Here is a 17,828-nt window from a genome sequence, read left to right as displayed (position 1 = left end):
GCCATTTAGAGAAACATGAATCAGGAAAATCACAAGACTGTGGTTTGGCTTCTGATTTGCTGTTTGTCAAATATGGAAAAGCCTAAATTTGATCAGCACTTTTTACATGATAAAATATTCCTACATTAACGAAGAGTGTAATTTAATACTGCCTGACGACAAGAGGCATTTCATCTTCACCCCACAGCCCAGATGAGTGTGGCTGCAGGAGTTGTGGCTGCAGGCAGAGCTCACCTGGGTGCTGGGGGTGTGTGCTGTGGGTGTGCTGTGGGTGTGAGCTCACCTGGCTGCTGTAGGTGTGTGCTATAGGTGTGTGAGCTCACCTGGCTGCTGTAGGTGTGTGCTGTAGGTGTGCTGTAGGTGTGTGCTGTAGGTGTGTGAGCTCACCTGGCTGCTGTAGGTGTGCTGTAGGTGTGCTGTGGGTGTGCTGTGGGTGTGCTGTGGGTGTGCTGTGGGTGTGCTGTGGGTGTGATCTCACCTGGCTGCTGTAGGTGTGCTGTAGGTGTGCTGTGGGTGTGCTGTGGGTGTGCTGTAGGTGTGAGCTCACCTGGCTGCTGTAGGTGTGCTGTAGGTGTGCTGTAGGTGTGTGAGCTCACCTGGCTGCTGTAGGTGTGCTGTGGGTGTGCTGTGGGTGTGCTGTGGGTGTGAGCTCACCTGGCTGCTGTAGGTGTGCTGTGGGTGTGCTGTGGGTGTGCTGTGGGTGTGCTGTGGGTGTGAGCTCACCTGGCTGCTGTAGGTGTGTGCTGTGGGTGTGTGAGCTCACCTGGCTGCTGTAGGTGTGCTGTAGGTGTGCTGTAGGTGTGCTGTGGGTGTGCTGTGGGTGTGCTGTGGGTGTGCTGTGGGTGTGAGCTCACCTGGCTGCTGTAGGTGTGTGCTGTAGGTGTGTGAGCTCACCTGGCTGCTGTAGGTGTGTGCTGTGGGTGTGTGAGCTCACCTGGCTGCTGTAGGTGTGCTGTAGGTGTGCTGTGGGTGTGCTGTAGGTGTGCTGTAGATGTGCTGTAGGTGCTGTAGGTGTGCTGTGGGTGTGAGCTCACCTGGCTGCTGTAGGTGTGCTGTAGGTGTGCTGTGGGTGTGCTGTGGGTGTGATCTCACCTGGCTGCTGTAGGTGTGCTGTAGGTGTGTTGTAGGTGGGCTGTAGGTGTGTGATCTCACCTGGCTGCTGTAGGTGTGTCCGTCAGAGCCGCAGACAGCGCTGGAATGGGACACGGGACAGGGTTTGCACTTTGCCACGTTGGCTGCTCCAGCCCAGTGCTTCTGGGCCAAGTTGCCTTTCTTTTGTCGAAGGCTGTAAAATAAAACACACCACGGTTTTTGAGAAAGAATTAGAGCTTCTTTGAACAAAGCTGGATTTTCAGTACAGCATTAATTTAGAATAACCTCAGTTGGAAGATCTTTAAGATCATCGAGTCCAACCATTAACCCAGTGCTGCCAAGTCTACTAAACCATAATTTAAAGCAAGTAAATTAAATACAGCTCCTAACAATGCTTTTATAATATGGCATATTACAGCAGGCAATCTAAAAAGTCATAAATTGTTAGGCAGCCCAAGATTTACAACACTTGGTGGTTTAATTTAGATTTATAACTACAAATGATTTTACTTCAGGATATAGCATTTCTTGAGCTACACAGCATTTCTGGTGATGCAGGCAACATTACACCAAGTTGTATTTAGAGACATTTTCACCAGGCTTTCTCAGAGCTGCCAAACTAGTGCTAAGGTTGCAATGATTATAAAACAAAATCCTTCAAAAAACATTGCAATTTATACTGTGCTTACAGCAATGTACAGAATCACGAAACACTTTTGTCACTATAGGGGCAGGAGCCCTTTTGCCACACCAGCTGCTGAATGATAAGCTGAGGTTCTCAGATCAATCACAGTCCCCCCAGGAAAGCCATGAAGTCACAGAGAGCATCTCTAAATCCACCAATCTGTGTCCCTGGGGAATGACTGCAGTTGTGTTCAAGTTATAGAATACTCAATTATTGCATTAAAAATGTCTAGGAAGAAAGACATCTGCTCCAAAAACTTATTGCAAAACATGCCATTGATTCTGACTAATGGCTCATTTTCCTGTCATAATGAACTACTTGACTGATAGGACATTAAGTAATTACCACCAGACTAATGTTGCAAGCTGATTGAAAATTTGCTTTAGAAACCCCAGTCCAGTGTTACAATGCAGATTCATTTTGGTCATGTGTACTTGTCTCTCACCTGAAAGCATTTACAAGGGAAGGCAAAGCATTGCAGCAGCTTTGCTGGAGACTGGTAAGAAAAATAACTGCCATCTGTTCTGGTACCACAGGAATAAAAAGATACGATATAACAGTTCAGCTAGAAATGCATTTCAATGTGCTGCTGAATGACTTTATCACAGTTTTAGAAAAATATATACAGATATTTTTCAAAGCAATTTCACTACAGCTTGCAATTTGCTACACAATACCAACTCTGATGTAATGACACATTCAGCTGCTAAATAATATAAATTCTATTCTTTCATCTCAGTCCTAATTTCCCTCAAGTCTAACCTTTGCCAGATATGAATAGTACTATTAAGAAGATTGGGTCCTCAAAAGGAATTCAATCATGATATAATAAACTATGAAAATAGAAGCCAAGTATTTAAGACTAAATTCCCTTGTTATTTTGAAGAAGTCTCTTTAATGCAGAGAGCAGCACTCTGTTTCAGATGCATTCTGCCACCAAAGGCACCAATACAACAAAGGCACCAGGTGCTAAATGCTGTGGATAGGTGGTCACTCGGCTCTGAACCCCTAAAGCAGCTCTGTGGATCTGATCTCTTATGCTGAGGCTGTACAAATTGTTTATTTATAAAGTTTTCCACACTAACTGGTTTCTTTGCAGCCCCCAACTATGCTTTGTTATCAAAATGTAATGATTATCTCATTTCCTTGAGCTCTTTGGATTACAGGTATGACTTTTGGGTTTTGTTTTTTTTTTTCAGCTTGACAGGAAAACTTCCTCATTTACTTTACTTACAGCCCCACACTTCTGGAATGCACAACCTCAGAGTCAAAAATACGTTTGAATGTTGTACTGTAGATACTGATGGGCAGAGTCTGGAGACAAATACGAAAGGAACTGTGCTTTTCCTCTGGAGACTGCAGAAGGTCATAGCACAAAGCAGACTTTTCACTGACTTTAGCTTCCATGATTTCAAAAGATAGATCCTTTGCTATACAGATAGTTGTTAAGAAGAACATTTTAGAATTAGTTATAGAAAAACAGCCAAGAAATGCTAAACTTGAAGTGTGATTTAGTGCCATCATCATCAAAGCCATCAGCCACGAAGCGTGGAGGATGCAGAGCGAACTAACGAGCACCTCATCAAAATTAAATATATTGCAGTTCTTAGCTAGACTGATGCCTAAAAAATCACAGGATCTGAGTGGCAAGTATAAACACATTGTACAGCATTTGTGGATCACACTACATCAATATTCTACACTATAACATCAAAAGAAAAGTCCACTCAGGACAGGGCTGCTTGTCCATCTCTGCACAGCCTTACACCCCTTGCTCTTAATTTATTTAATCCTTCTTTGATCCCTTCAAGATTCATACTGCAAAGCCAGGTCCTGTTAGAAAACTCCTCTAAAGCTGATGATGTTTTTCATTCTCCTTTCATCACTTAAAAAAAGAAAGAAAAAAGTAATTAAATTTGATTGTTTCAAGCCATTCCAGCAGCTCATGGAGCCTGGTGGCCCTTTCCATCACTTTACTGAGAGCATAAAGAACATGCACAGCCTTAGGCTTGAGCTCTGGAACACAACACTGGGGACCACAATGGTTTCACCTGAGCCCCATTTGCTGTGTTCTTCCTGCAGACCAGGAAGGAAACATTTACTCTTCCTAACCCCCACATTCATCTTCAGGATCTTCTTTTTATAATAAAGGAAGTTTATTCTCTGAAAGAGTGATGTTTAATAACAAGAATTTACAGTGGAGTAGATCTCAAAGCATTTCATTAATTTGAAACAAAAATGAAACAATTTTACTAGCACGTCATATAATGTGTGTAATGAGGCAGGGAATGCTGCAAGAAATCTACAGCTCCCTCATTCCTGCAGGTGCATGGAACTGGTAGCACAGCAGCCATTTCTATTGCAAGAAACAGTCTGGCTTTCAAAAATTAATATATTCTTCTCAAGCTGCATGTTTTTCCAAAACGATGGTGCAAAGTGTCACTGCATTTGAAGCAAGTCAAAAGTAATTTTTGTCAGCTTGGCCAAGTGAGCAACAGCTGAAAGCTTTAACTGGACACCCAGATTCCCCACCAAAACCACAGCTGAGCACCTATCTTGTAAAAGGAACATCTATTTTCCAAAAACAAACGTGTATTTTTCTGCAGTCATATTTTCGAGAGGCTGGATAGGACTTTTGGAAGCTTTTCAATCCTATAACTCCTAACAACACATCAAACATACAAACAAACAAATTAAAACCTAGACAAGAACATTGGCTGCCATAAGCAGCCAGCCAGCAAATCCCCTCTCAATGGAAGTGCACATTCACATACTCTGGGAATGCTCTGCAATGCTAATTATCTTGGCTTAGAATGAATGTGTCAGGAGCAAGCCAGGCCAAAGCAAATTAGGCTCTTTTTTTTTCCTGACAGCCAACTTTAATCCTGCTTTAAGACTCAGAATTGAAAGGATCTATGACTATTTTCACTACTCCAGAAGCTGAACACATGAATGTTTTGGTCAAGTATTATGACTTATAGGCAAACCCTGCCTTCTTTTGCTTTGCAGACTGGTGAACCAATGCACCAAAAGGCAGAAGAATTATGGAGTTTGTAAGTTTTACAGCATTCAGCCTCTTGGTATTTTAATACATAAAGAAATGTCAATGGTTTAAAGGGAGAGTGCACAGTGATTGAAGTCCATTACTCTTTACACAGACACACTGCTCACCACACACTGTGACAATCCAGGGAGCTGCCATCTGCTTGGCTTGCACAGGAGCAGGGACAGTGCCTGAGGCTCTGCAGATGCCACCAGGCAGATGCCAGGCGGGTACAGGACAGCTCGGGGCAGCCAGAGCCACAGACACCTGCACACAGCTTCCAAGCACAAAGCCCTGGCCCTGCAAAAAGGACCTGAAGGAAAAGTGGCTCCACTCAAGATTTTATGGCTTCCAGCTGTGTCCCAGAAGCTCAGCCCCAGCTGGGTGCAGCTGGCAGCCCCAAGGATGGGAACCACCTGGCCCTGTCCAGCCTGGCTGGGAGCAGCAGTTCTGGGCACTGCTGGAGTGTTTGAACTGTGCTTTTGATTCAGCAAAAGTTTGTCAAATAAAACATCTTAAATTGTCTCAGATTAAAAACAAACAAACAAAAAAAACCCCACCAACCAAATAAACAAAACAAAACAAAACAAAAAACCCAAAAACAAACCCAGCAACAAAAACCCAGCAACAAAACCCGAAAATGCAAATACAAAGTGTTAATTCCTGATCAGCCCTTGACTGGATGACATAGGCTGAGCTACTTAGGGAATCTATGTACCTTTCTGATAACATTTCTTCAGGGACAGGACAGAAAAGTATATAACTAAAAACCTCTGGCAAAGCCAGGGGTCAAAATAAAGGTATTTGCAGAAAAATAAGCATGTTTTGCTTCTTTACATTTGCAGTTTATTTACATTTAATTTTATATTTGACGCATGTTCAGATTTTTCATTAAGAAGAAAATGTAAAAAATTAAGAGTATGTTAGTTGGCTTCAAAAGCAGCTACTCCCAAATGCACATATAGTAAATTAGCAGATTAAGTATTGATGGGCTTAATGCAATCACAAATCAGGTTCTTTTGGCAGGCTTTTTGAAAATCCTCATAAACTTCTAGGATGAAGCAGACAGTAAACAGAAGTTTCTCCTTGGGACTTTGGAACTCATTCAGTAATTTTACTGGACAAGAAAAAGACACTTTACCCAAAGGAGTTTTTGTTAGGTGAGTTTTCAAAGGTCTGCCACAAATAACAGCAGAAAGTTTCTCAAGAACCCCAACAAATAAGTTACACAATGTCTTCTGACAGAAAGTATCAGGTAAACAAATAGTGAGATTGGTACTGTCTCTTCTTGTTCTTTAACTTGGTGTTTCAGAGATGTTACACAACCACAGAATTTCGTTCAATTCATGTTGTAAATTATTTACACCTATCGTGTCTTCTGGGCTTAAAATCATACAACTACTTATTTCAGGTCCTACTGAACAGGATTGAGCTGCTTGGGATTTTTTTTTTTTTAATAGAACAGGACTTATGTAAAAAATACTGACTTGACAAACCCAAATTATATAGTGAGGATAAACCGGTGTTACTGAACTTTTATTGGCATTGCCACTCCTAGCTGGGCTGACTGCAGGAAAGTCTCTTCCAGAGACTTCTTCCATGAAGTAATGTCACCATCCTCAGGGATTACAGGCTCCCTGGAAGGCAGGTTTCAGTTAGGAACCCACAGCAGGGCCCACCCACTGCAAGGATTCTCCAGGTAAATCTGTCTTTGGGGGTCTGTGAGTTATGTACTGGAGTTTTCAATTATAGCTCCCACAGAGACATTCCTCAAGATTAGGATTAACTTCATCCATCCTTCTTTCTTTCTGGACTTTAAATCAAACAAAAATTATTAAGTCAAATAAAACTAAGCTCTATTTTAAGCTCTGTTTAAACAAAATTGAAAAGTTCAGTGTACCAGAGCTGGTACCAGAAGCTGGAAGGAGCTCTGACAGCAAACTTGAATGGCTTTCTGAAGCTGGAACAATTCACAGTGGGAACAGTTTAAAATGTATTGTCTGTACCTTCTCCATGCCTCATGCATAGTTTGTTCATGTCCCCCTGAAGGAAGCTTATCACACTGAAGATAAAGCCAGCACTGCCTGCCTGTTTTTATCTTTCCTTTGCATAAGTTGTTTCTCTTGTTCTCAAGGAAAAGAATGACAAACCTGAAATTTGCCACTATAAATGGCAGTGTTTTCTTCTTTCTTTGTATCATGTTGGTATTCTGTTAGAGTTAAGAGCTTGGCCTCATTTCTAGAACCTTTCATATTTTTCACATGAGCTGTGTATACCTTGAGCCACTAGCAGTCAAGGTTTGTGAAGAAAATAGTCTAAACATATTACCTCGGGGAAAAAAGGTACTATGCTATTGAATCTGAGAGAGGCTCTTTATTTAATAGAAACACTGTAAAATGAGAACAGACATATGATTACAGCAATTTCTCTACTTGGGTTTTACATTTTCAGATACAAAGAATAATAACATGCAGCCTTGCTTTTCAGCATCATCCCACTGTACTAAATACCACCTTTCCCTGATTTCAATATTCAAAGAAATAACTTCACCTAAATGGTTTTACTTTCTCTTGCTGCCTTCATATCTTCTCCCCAGATGATCTGGCTTAAAAGAGCCATAAGAAATAAAAAGGCCACTGCTCACTGGTAGGTGTGCAAAGGTTTTAATGGGGCTTGATGATGGCTGGGGACCCTTCTGACAATGAAACTCATTCAAGACTGGTCCCCACAGTAAATGGATACTCTACTTACTTGCTATTCTTTCAAACAATGACATTGATGAGATTGTATTAGGAATTAAGTCTGTCCTGAGAGAACCAGTAGCCACTGGAGTGTTCCCAGAAAGAAACTGGTACTCAGAAGACAGGGTTAGAGATGACAAATTTAGGGAAGAGTTAAAGCGAAAATCTCAAGTGCTGAAGTGAAAGTGTACCAGGTGTCATTCCAGAGAAATGAAAAACATGTATTTCCAAGGGAAGAGGAAGAGTCAAGGCTCTCTTTCTTACCAACAGTAAGAAGATGTTTTGAAATAAGCATGGGGGAAACAACATTCCAGAAGGAAGCTGTCAGCTGGATGTAGGGAAGGTTGAAAGATGTTGTATAGTGTATGTTTTGCAAGAAGACTCCCTGACATCTTGCAGGGAAAATGCCCTGAAGATTCTTGCATGGATCCCACTAGGTCCAGCTGGCAACCAGCTCTGGAAAGAAAACAAAGGGCCTGGGGGCCCAGGGTCCTCAGGGTTACGGGTTCTGCAAGATGAAGGAATCTTGTTACTTTTTTATTTTCTCTATGTTTTAAAGGAAGAAGTGACTTGGAAAGGCTGGCACAGATTCTGAGGGCCGGGAAGGCCAGAAAAACTCTGTTGAGTTTGACTGAGTTGATGCAGCTGCTGCAGGTGAGTTCTGAGATCCTGCAACACCAGTCAGAGAACCCAAATGCCAGCACTTGAGCAAGGCTACCCAGAAAGCAGCAAGGTCTGTGTCTAAGCAGATGTAATATCTAATTTAAATAGGGATACTCTGAAACTTCCAGGACAGCTCACTCTGCACTGTATCAGGGTCTCAGTACAAGTATCTTTCTCAGATGTTAGTTCTGGCTTTACTTACTCCTGGACTAAAAATTATATGGTTGTTTATTAAGGCCATTAGAGAAGCACATGGATTTTGCCTTTGAGCACTCAATGCATAAAAATGGTGTTTGAAAGTTCCACTTAGAGTCTTAGCTAGCAGATTGCTGTGCTTATAGACAATTCATTTTTAAATCTAAATTCTAAATTATTTTCAACTTTTAGACCTAATACATATGCTCAACAGCTGCACAGGTATGAAAACAGGCAAAGTACACAAAGCAAAAAACCAAACCAAAAAATCCACACAAACATATAATCCCAGTGTTCTTAAAAGTAATTGTGCTCTCCTGAATAAATAACACAGCTTCTACACTCTGCCTGTTCTCATGAATTTTTATAAGAGAATTATTTTTCTTTTCATCAGTATTTTTCCGCTAACATAAAAAGGAATCTCAGACACCAAACCATGTAAAAATAAAATGAAGTGCCTTGAATTTCAAAGGAGGAGGGGAGATAGCAGGAAGTTTGTAATTAAAGCTGAAATCTTATTCACCACTCAGTTTGCAGGAATCTCCAGTCCTGGATTTCGCATGCTGGATGAGATGCAAGAACTTGGCACCAAGCACATAAAGGTGAAGTGTGCAGCACCTTTTTGTTTGGTACTGGCCCTCTTTCTTTCCTTCTAGGACAGCTTATTGGTTTTCCCTCCATTACCAAAGAAGAATACATTTTAAAAGAATAAAGGAAGCTTTTCTCTGCCCAGGATCTGATTACCTTGATATTAAAATAATGCATTGATCAGGTCTGCGTCCTCCTACTGGCAGAACTTGCCAGGATCTCCAAGGAAGCTGAACTGCTGATGGTGTGTGAGATTAATCTGAGCTGTCAGGTTGTTCAGGGAGGAAAGCTGATCCTCCTTCACTGTGCCCTGTTTCATGCAATTAGACAGGTTCAAAATTGTTTTCACCAAACCTGGCAGCACAGTTATTTCCCAACAGTTCCCTGCTCCAGCTCATATTTCTAGTTCCAGTGTTGAACCCTGCACAACCATAGCTGTGCAAGCACAGGTGCAGGTTACTTAGTAAGGCTAAAATTCAAAGATTTCTTGGCAGCATTTAATAACATTTTAAAGCTCCAACCTGACCGATGAATCTCCCAGAAGCTGAGGACAGAACAGCTCTCAAACCACCCTCACTCTTGGCCAAATGCAAAAGTCTGTGAAGTTTAGCACCATCAAAGCTCTGCTGTCTCCCCAGACATTCAGCAGTTTGGCAGAATGGAACTGATGGAACAAATGAATGGCCTGAAAGAGGTGACAGACCCACCCTGGGGTCTTGCTCAGTTCTATGTCCTTCAGTTCAGTTTATAAGCCAGTCTTATTTATTCTGTCATGTGCAACACAACTCTTAATTCTGCATTCCAAAAGGCCCCACTGCCCAAAGTGTGAGAGTTTGGGTTTTTTTTTTTTTTTTTTTTTTTTTTTTTTTTTTTTTTCCTGAAGCAAAAAGTTCAGAGATCTTATTGTCACGTTGCAACTGCAAGGGAGAAAAATCAATGCTGCCCCCCCAAAGCATCCTCAGACAGCTCAGCTGTGTTCTGCTTCATTATGTTGCTTTGCTTATCCTAAGGCAAATAACATGCAATCTTCAGAAAAAAAATTTGACATTTTGCTGGTAGGGATGAGAAAGTAAATGAATTTTTAAAATACAGTAAAAATTCTTGCCCTTAAGGCACTAAATCAAATGTTTCTGTTTAAAAATGACTGCACAGTACTCCTGTTCTTGAATACTTGGTGCCATGGTTCAAACAATCAGTTACAAGCTGTGCTAGCAAAATATTTGCCCCTTCTGACACATTTTATTATGAGATAGGCTTATTAAATTCTCAAGAAAGCTACAGCAGATTAAGCTGCTGAGGATTTTTACAATTAGCATTGATTACCTAAGAATTAATGTGTGATTTCTGAATAGAATTGGCTTGTCACACAACAGACAATTAAAACAAAAATCAATCCCAAAGCCACCTCCAGAGTGTAGTCAAAATCCACTATTCAAGGTAGGTTAGGGGAAATAATCAGAATGCAGTTTCCTATGTCAGAATAAAATGAATGTTAGTGAAGTGCATGCAAACTAAACCAGTTATAAATACTATAAGGAGCTGAGTAATTTTAAAATCCCATCCTTTTTAGCATCTAAATAGGCTAATGCCCCCGTTGCTTATTCAGCACTGCTGATTTATAGAGCTCAGTACTATGAATGTCTAAACATTCTGCTGAATTTCTCCCCGTATTCAGTGCTGTCTATCTGGTTATTGGATGCTGGAGATGGAACCCATAATAACTATACCATTCCCAGCTTCTCAAATGAGGCCATCAGAAGAATTAACCCATCTTACATCAGGCTGTGTCTTAATGAGAGGTGACTACAGCTTCAGGAAGGGCCCAAGTGATGGACAGGATTTACATAATCATGTTAATTTATGATACAAACTGAATGCACATGATCCAGTGTAGGGAGGCATACAGTGAAACACACCTTTGGGTAAAATTTGAAGATGAATTAAATTGACATATTTTCAGAAACTGCAAGATATACATTTCATGAGGAATTTCACTGAGTGTTTAAGGTCTGACCTTGCTGTGACCTTGAACCATGAAGCCCAGCACCCGTGCCTTACAAACCATCCCTTCTTCCCATATTCTCTGACCAGGCAGCTCCAGAGGCCCCTTTACCACGGAGGTTTAGGTGGTGTTAAAATGCAATGTAGCTACTCATTTATACTTATGATAGTTCCAGCATTTTATAGCTGCTTCCTCAAAAGCTGATTTTACTGTGTGAGACTGTTGTTGAGTTGATTTTACTGTGCAAGACTCAATCAGTGGCATATTTAGATAGAAAGTACAACATTATCTGGGACTTCAACATGTTTTGTAAAAAAAAAATTAAAAATTTTGCTGCTGAGTTATTACACAGGAATCGATTTTGGGTGCTGTTGGCTTAAGATGTGCCACCTTGCTTTCCATCACTTCTTACCACACAAATTTCACTTCAGTTACTCACTATTTACTCCTTGGACTCCATTCTTATTCTTTCCACAGTTTCTCTGCTGCTGTGGTAGAAATCTAGGGTCTGCACTAATTCTTCATCACTGGAAATTAATGCTATTATTTTCCCCCAAATGTTGAATTTCTTCAAAAAACACTTTGGTTTTCTCAAATCCTACAGATTCTGGTCTATCTTCTGCCTGACTGGCTTAGCTGACTTTCTCCTCTAGTCCTATTTTCCCAAGATCTGGTCATCTATTTTAAGGAAAACTTTAAAAATTTGTAAAAAAATTCCAGTGTCCTTCCTTACTCACTGCTGTATTTAAATATTTTGATTCCAAACTTTCAGCCTGACCCTGACGTCCTCCCCCTCAATCTCCTTTTCCTCATGCTTTTTCCCTCCTACTTCTGAAACTTTCTTCTGCTTCATTCAACCTCAAAAATGAGGCCCCCAGGAGCAGCAGTTATTTCTTCATCTACTCCTGCCTGTTCTTTTCCTCTCTGCTAGGATGTATCATATTAAGTATTATATTCTCTTTAAATTGTATCTCAATGTCATTTTGGTGCTTTACCTGTAATAATTTAGTCTTCTTACCCTTCTACACTTCAGTCCTTGGAAGTCTGAGAAACTTTATAGGTCCTCTCTGGCTTATCCTTCCATCTCTTTGCACTATTATTGCCATTTCCTCTCAGGAACATCTTGTCCACATTAGAAGCTCACTATGTCAAGACCAAATATCCTGTATTTCTTCTCACATCATCTTTCTTTTTCAGCTGCTGTTTCCCTGTCACATTTGTTATCTGGACTTTTTCTTTAACCATATCCTCCCTTTCCCAGCTGCAATCCAGAGCACATTATCCTCCTTTCTACAATGCCCAAGAGGCAATCATTAATTTAGCTATGTCCCATATCCTCCTAAAATTCTTTCAGATTATCTAAGCAATCATTCTCTCATTTCATTTGTTTACAAGCTATTCTTCTCTTATTTTCAGTCTGTACACTACTTAGGGTACAAATGTACTTTTACATTTAGGGCTAATTAGTAAATAATACTTTTGGTGAGGGCAGTACATATTTGCAAAGGTAAAATATAAAATATGAGTTTGTTTCTTCCCAGAGCTGAAAACTAATTTACATGCTCTGAGATACTTTCTTCATGAGCCCATTTCCTTCCATCTAAAGGAAGCCAGAGGTTGGTTAAATCTTCCTCTGAGGGTTGCATGATAGCAGCTGTAAGGCTGTTTTTTTGTATTGATAACTGTGCTTCAGATTCATGCTCTACTGATCCTCATTTTTTTCACTTCCTATTGGAATTTAGCAGAGGGCCCTCTAAACACTGAATATCAGCAGCACTGAAACTTCAGCTTGTATCTCCTGACAAGCCTCTGCAGGCAGTTTATCTCATCTGGATGGTGGTCCTGAGGTGCCAGGTCACAGCAGTTCTCTCCTGGGCAGGGTTTTCATTTCAGCACTCACATTTTTGGCCTGCACAGGGCTGGGTGAAACTCCCTATGAAATGAAAAAACTCTCATTGTGTTTCATCCATAGGAGTTTCTAAAAGCACTATGAACCTGTTAACAGGCAGGCAGCTGGTTCAAAATGAAGCAAAATTTCTGAACTAATGAAGGAACTAGTTAGCAAAACCCCCAGACTGCGGAGCGAAGATAAAGTGTTGTTGCAAATTAAAAATTTATGCACAGATAAAACATAGAAGAAATCAAGAAATTAACTATGGATGAGGTGCTAAGCAGGAATGACCGTGGTATAATTCAGCTTGGCAGTCCTGGGCTCTGGGTAAACTGGAGTAGCTAAGACTACAAAAATCTGTCAAAGGACTTGAAAGAGATTTAAAGCCATCCAGCATAATGGCACACACATTACAACATAGGGCAATGAATAATGGACAGAATAATTTATGCAACAAAACTATAAAGTGTCCTTTTTGTTCAACATGAACCATCTATCTAAATGCCAATAAGGTAAAAATTCAGAATTTATAAATAAAGAGGAAAGAAGAAGCAGAGGATGTGTAGGTTTCCTGTATTTCTATCTGCTGAACTGCAAGGCAAGGGACTGGATGCAGGAGGAGCAGGTTTGGGTCTTCATTAATGTTTTCAACTGTTTTTAGGCAGCTTTGTTCACCTGAATTTGTAACTCATTAAACAAATGAACAAAAACCTCACATTATGTCTTATTACTAAGGTTAATTAGTTTTCCACAGTTGAGGATCACTGACTGCAACAACCAACTAATCAGAATGGTTTGTTTTGTTTCATAAAAGAAGATGGATTGCATGGTGATTACAGCTAGAGGCCAGATAAACCAGTGAAGCAAATTCCCTGTTCCCACTCCCCATACATATTAAAGAACACTTTCCTAGATATGATTATAATAAAGGTGACAGTAACAGTTGCAATAAAAAAATGAAGCATACTGTATTGTTTCTTAATATTAGTAAACAAATAAAAAACTAAAAGGCTCAAAATTTTTGCCAGTGAAAGGAGGGAAAAAAGGGAAAACAAGAAAAATTGACAAAATTGCAAGAGAATCTGAAGTCATAAGGCTGCAAACTGCATTGGTGACAGGCTGAATGTTAATTCTGAACAAAATATGTTAAATCTGAATGTGAACAATGTTAATAAAAAGTTTGTAAAGATTTACTTGCAGAAGTGACATAACTTCAATACTTGAAATATCTTCAGCAAGACCTCTAGAAAACTATTCTTTTCTAGTAGAGCTGCTACTTGAAAAATGTACAGATTATTGATTCAGCCTGGGTCAGAACTGTGGCTGTAGTAGAAAACTCTCCTAATCCAAATCAAAATTGTTGTGACCATCCTTCCATGACCCCCTTAAAAAATCAGCTGCACAATCCTTTAGGTTCGAAGGACAAATAAAAATACAGTGAAAATAACTGAGATTTCAATGAAATGCACAGCATGTTTCAGCCCTTGGATGTATTTTTCTTTTTAGGAAAATTAACATAGTTTTGAAATTTGACACGGTTGTAAAAGAGCCTTTAGGTACAAAATTGTTCTTTATTTTAAAACCTCATGACATTGTACAGGAGAGTGATCATTCAGATGTGTGAGATAACATAAGCCCTCACTAAGGGACAAAATAATTTATTTTCAAAGTGAAGACCTAGAAAGGAGAAAAGCACAGTGACTGCCAGAGAATAGTTATTTCATGACAAGTTTTGCTGCTGGAGTTAAAGTAAAATGTAAGCAAAACACTGCAGTAATTAGAGCAATCACATCACTAAGTGCTCACAAGATTTGTGAGCTTTTTCTCCTTCTGAATCCTGCAGGTGTAGTAGCAAGTCCTCAGAACACTCTGAAGCATCTGCTTTCACTGGAAAAGTATGCAGAGATATAATTGTAGAAATTGCCTACTCTTCATATGCACAGAAAAAAAATGGTAAATTGAAGGCTATTGGGAAAGTTGACTAAGCAATATTATTACTTATTAAAGATACTGTCCCAGGAAATGGAAAAGAAAGGAGAACAGGGATGTTTTTTTAGCAGTTGGCATTTATCAGAAACCAGTGAAGACCCAGGCAAAGGATTTAATCTTTCACAAATCATAATACACTGTGTTTAATAGCTATCATTTTAGGAGTAAAATATGAAAGCACCAATGCTGGATCACTTCCAAATAATGAAAAGATGACAAAAAATAACTCTCAACTCTTTTCCAGGAGCAATTCATACTCTATCTCCAGAGATAATAACGAAAGATAATGCTTTATTTTCTCTAAGTGCTAATGATAATTGAATATTTGAGTCAGTTGGAGCTCTCTATATGCTACTGACTCTCTTCACAAGCTTAGCATGAAATAAATTTGTCATTTCATGAAGATGGGAGGTGATGACAGCACCATTCTGATTTGACTGACTTCTCAAAGGTGTGCTAGGAAGTCGTGGGAGTGGATTTTATTTACAACAGCAGTAGAGACTCAGTGCCAATCCTCAATCCTGAGTGCCATAACCATCAGGCTGCTGGGTTAATTTGGCATAATTAATGAAGAGATCAAATCCCTTCTTCAATTAACAACAAAGGAAAGGAATAAAACCTCCAAACTTTCAGAGAAAAGAGATGTCAGTAACTACTCAAAGAAGTTCCAAAAGACTATTCTACCTGAGTGACAAGGCTTGAACCTCTCTTTTTCACATTCTACATTCGAGGGCTCTTTGTCATCCTACTCACATTTGTGAGGTGAGAGACTTTCTTGTCAAGAACTATTCTTTACATTGCTAGAAAATGTTTTGTTGAATTGACAGGAAAACCATTTTGTCAGAAGACTCCAGAACACATCTACTCAATGCTTAAAGCTGAAAGCTTGTTTTCATTTTGAGCTTATTTCTATTTCCACTTTCTCAAAATGTTCCAATGTTCAAAAAAATCTCAACAGGGAGTTGAGAGCAAAAGCTACACAGATAATTCTACAGTTAACAGCTAATCCAAGAAACAATACAATCCCCACAGTTTTAAGTACTTTATCTAATTGCAATATTTGATTTTATAGAGGTGGCAATTTTACACTGACTGCAGTGACTGTAGTGCAAGATTTCTTTTTTTGTTTGTTTGTTTGTTTTACCATTAGTTGGAGTAGGAAGTAACTCCATGGAATGTGCCAGAAATTTTGATTTTTTTTTTAATTGCAGTTACTGAACATTCTGTATTTACTTGTAATGAATCTTTTAGGATTTCATTGTGAAAGCAGAGAACATAAATGCAATAAGTGATAACAAAATGAAGGCTTGATAATTCTCTCTTAACTAATTTGAAAACTTGTTAATCTTCCTGCCCCTGCTATTTCACAAAGATTTAATAACACAAATCTGTAAAAGTGTTTCATGGTAATTATGCTCCATTAATGTAATGGAATCTATCATGATATATTTAATATTTATTTATTTATTTTAGACAGCTCTATGCTGTAGCTGGTTAAGCACCTTAGAATGCATATACAGATCAAAGACATCAAAGAATACTTTCAGTTGAAAGGGACCTGTAAAACATCATAGAGTCCAACCCCCTGCAATGAGCAGGAACGTTTTCCTTTTGCCCATGATTTTTCTGCCCCACCTCTCAAGATGTAGAAGATGCTTATGGGATTTAAATTATCATATATTACAAGACTGCTTTAAACCTTGAGATAGAAGCAATATTCTTTCAAAAGTGCTAAGGTATTACTCTCTGTGCCTGAAAGGTGAATGGCTCAGCATCACCCTTCTATATGTAATTTGGGAGAGGAACAGTGAGCAAACACATTTAAAAAAGCAAAATATTTGGGGTTGATTTCTAATCATGTTTAGTACTGCCTACATACAGAGCATTGAACAGAATGTACTTTGGTAGCTCATGTCCATAAATAATCTCATCTGTGGTTCAGTGGTTGAGGTAATCTGATACAAAATGACTAAATTGAAAATCTGTAGGTAAAACTCTTGATGAGCTCTGGCCGAGCCCAAAGGAGGCAATCATAAACTTGTTAATAAAAAGAGAATGATAGAAAATGAAATATTAAAGAAGCAGGAAGTAACAGATTAAAAGTTAATTTTGATAACATAACATGCACTAAATAAAAAAATGATTGAGGCAAGAAGCTCTTTCTCATTGTTTTCATGTGCTATTTCTTTCAAAAGAGTGCCATTAGATGGAACTGCATGGCTCTGAAAGGGATCAAACACCAAAGACTATCTTTTTCAATTTCATATTTTAGCTGACATTCACGTCTTTGTTGTTAATCTAGTTTGGAACTGGCAAACCTCTGTGGAAATATCTTCACAGTCTAAGTTTTTTGCAAACTTCGACTCAAAAATGAAAGCTTGTTGATGAATTCCTTAGGGCAGTCTTGGATATGGTTTCATCATTTTTCCTAGTGAAGTTTTGTGCCTGAAATGAAGGATGTTGAAGGAGATGTGAAATTTAGCAGAGCTCTGCTGGAAACCACTCTCAGCTTTGGAGGAGCCAAAGCTCCCGCCCAGCAGACCCTACAGGTGGGTAGGAGCTGTGAATACTCCAGGCAGGAGGTGTGGAAGAGTCTGACCCAGCTGATCAGAGTTTCAGCCTGTTGTTATTTGTAGCAAACCATGAATTTTTAGTTATTGGCGCCTTTCACTGCCAGGAAAAGGCTTCAGAAGCAATAATGGCAAATCTCAGCAGTGCAAAGGTAAAATAAAGAACTGTTTTACAAACAACAAAAATCAGTTTTTAGCTGGTTTAGAAGATGTGTGTGTTGAGTCTGCAGCACACAGAAGACACAATGCTGGAAAAAGCAGCAAACTGGCCAGCATCAAATGAAATGCAGTATTTCAAGGCCTAATTTGCAAATTTCATATAAAGTATATTGCTTGCAATGTTGACTGCAATTGGAATATATAATGCCA

At 39.4% G+C, this 17,828-nt stretch overlaps 1 protein-coding gene and 1 long non-coding RNA gene across 4 annotated transcripts in view; one reads left to right on the top strand and one right to left on the bottom strand.

The window, feature by feature from the left end:
• SPOCK1 (SPARC (osteonectin), cwcv and kazal like domains proteoglycan 1) overlaps nucleotides 1-17,828 on the bottom strand; it is a 267,252-nt gene that overhangs the window by 87,118 nt on the left and 162,306 nt on the right. For both annotated transcript variants that reach the window (XM_002187170.7, XM_012575814.5), the window contains one exon: nucleotides 1,153-1,285. In XM_002187170.7, the coding sequence (XP_002187206.5) occupies nucleotides 1,153-1,285 (133 nt within the window). The remainder of the gene's footprint in view (nucleotides 1-1,152; nucleotides 1,286-17,828) is intronic.
• Nucleotides 14-1,127, top strand: LOC140685001 (uncharacterized). 2 transcript variants are annotated; one of them, XR_012058075.1, is made up of 3 exons: nucleotides 14-336; nucleotides 737-980; nucleotides 1,048-1,127. It is a non-coding gene; the product is annotated as an uncharacterized lncRNA (long non-coding RNA). The 2 variants fall into 2 exon arrangements; XR_012058074.1 differs by having other exon boundaries at nucleotides 1,059-1,122.

This window comes from Taeniopygia guttata, chromosome 13, assembly GCF_048771995.1.
Source record: "Taeniopygia guttata chromosome 13, bTaeGut7.mat, whole genome shotgun sequence".
Classification (NCBI taxonomy): Eukaryota; Metazoa; Chordata; class Aves; order Passeriformes; family Estrildidae; genus Taeniopygia; species Taeniopygia guttata.
Note: the sequence above shows the minus strand (reverse complement) of the source record. Positions and strands in the feature narration are given on the sequence as shown.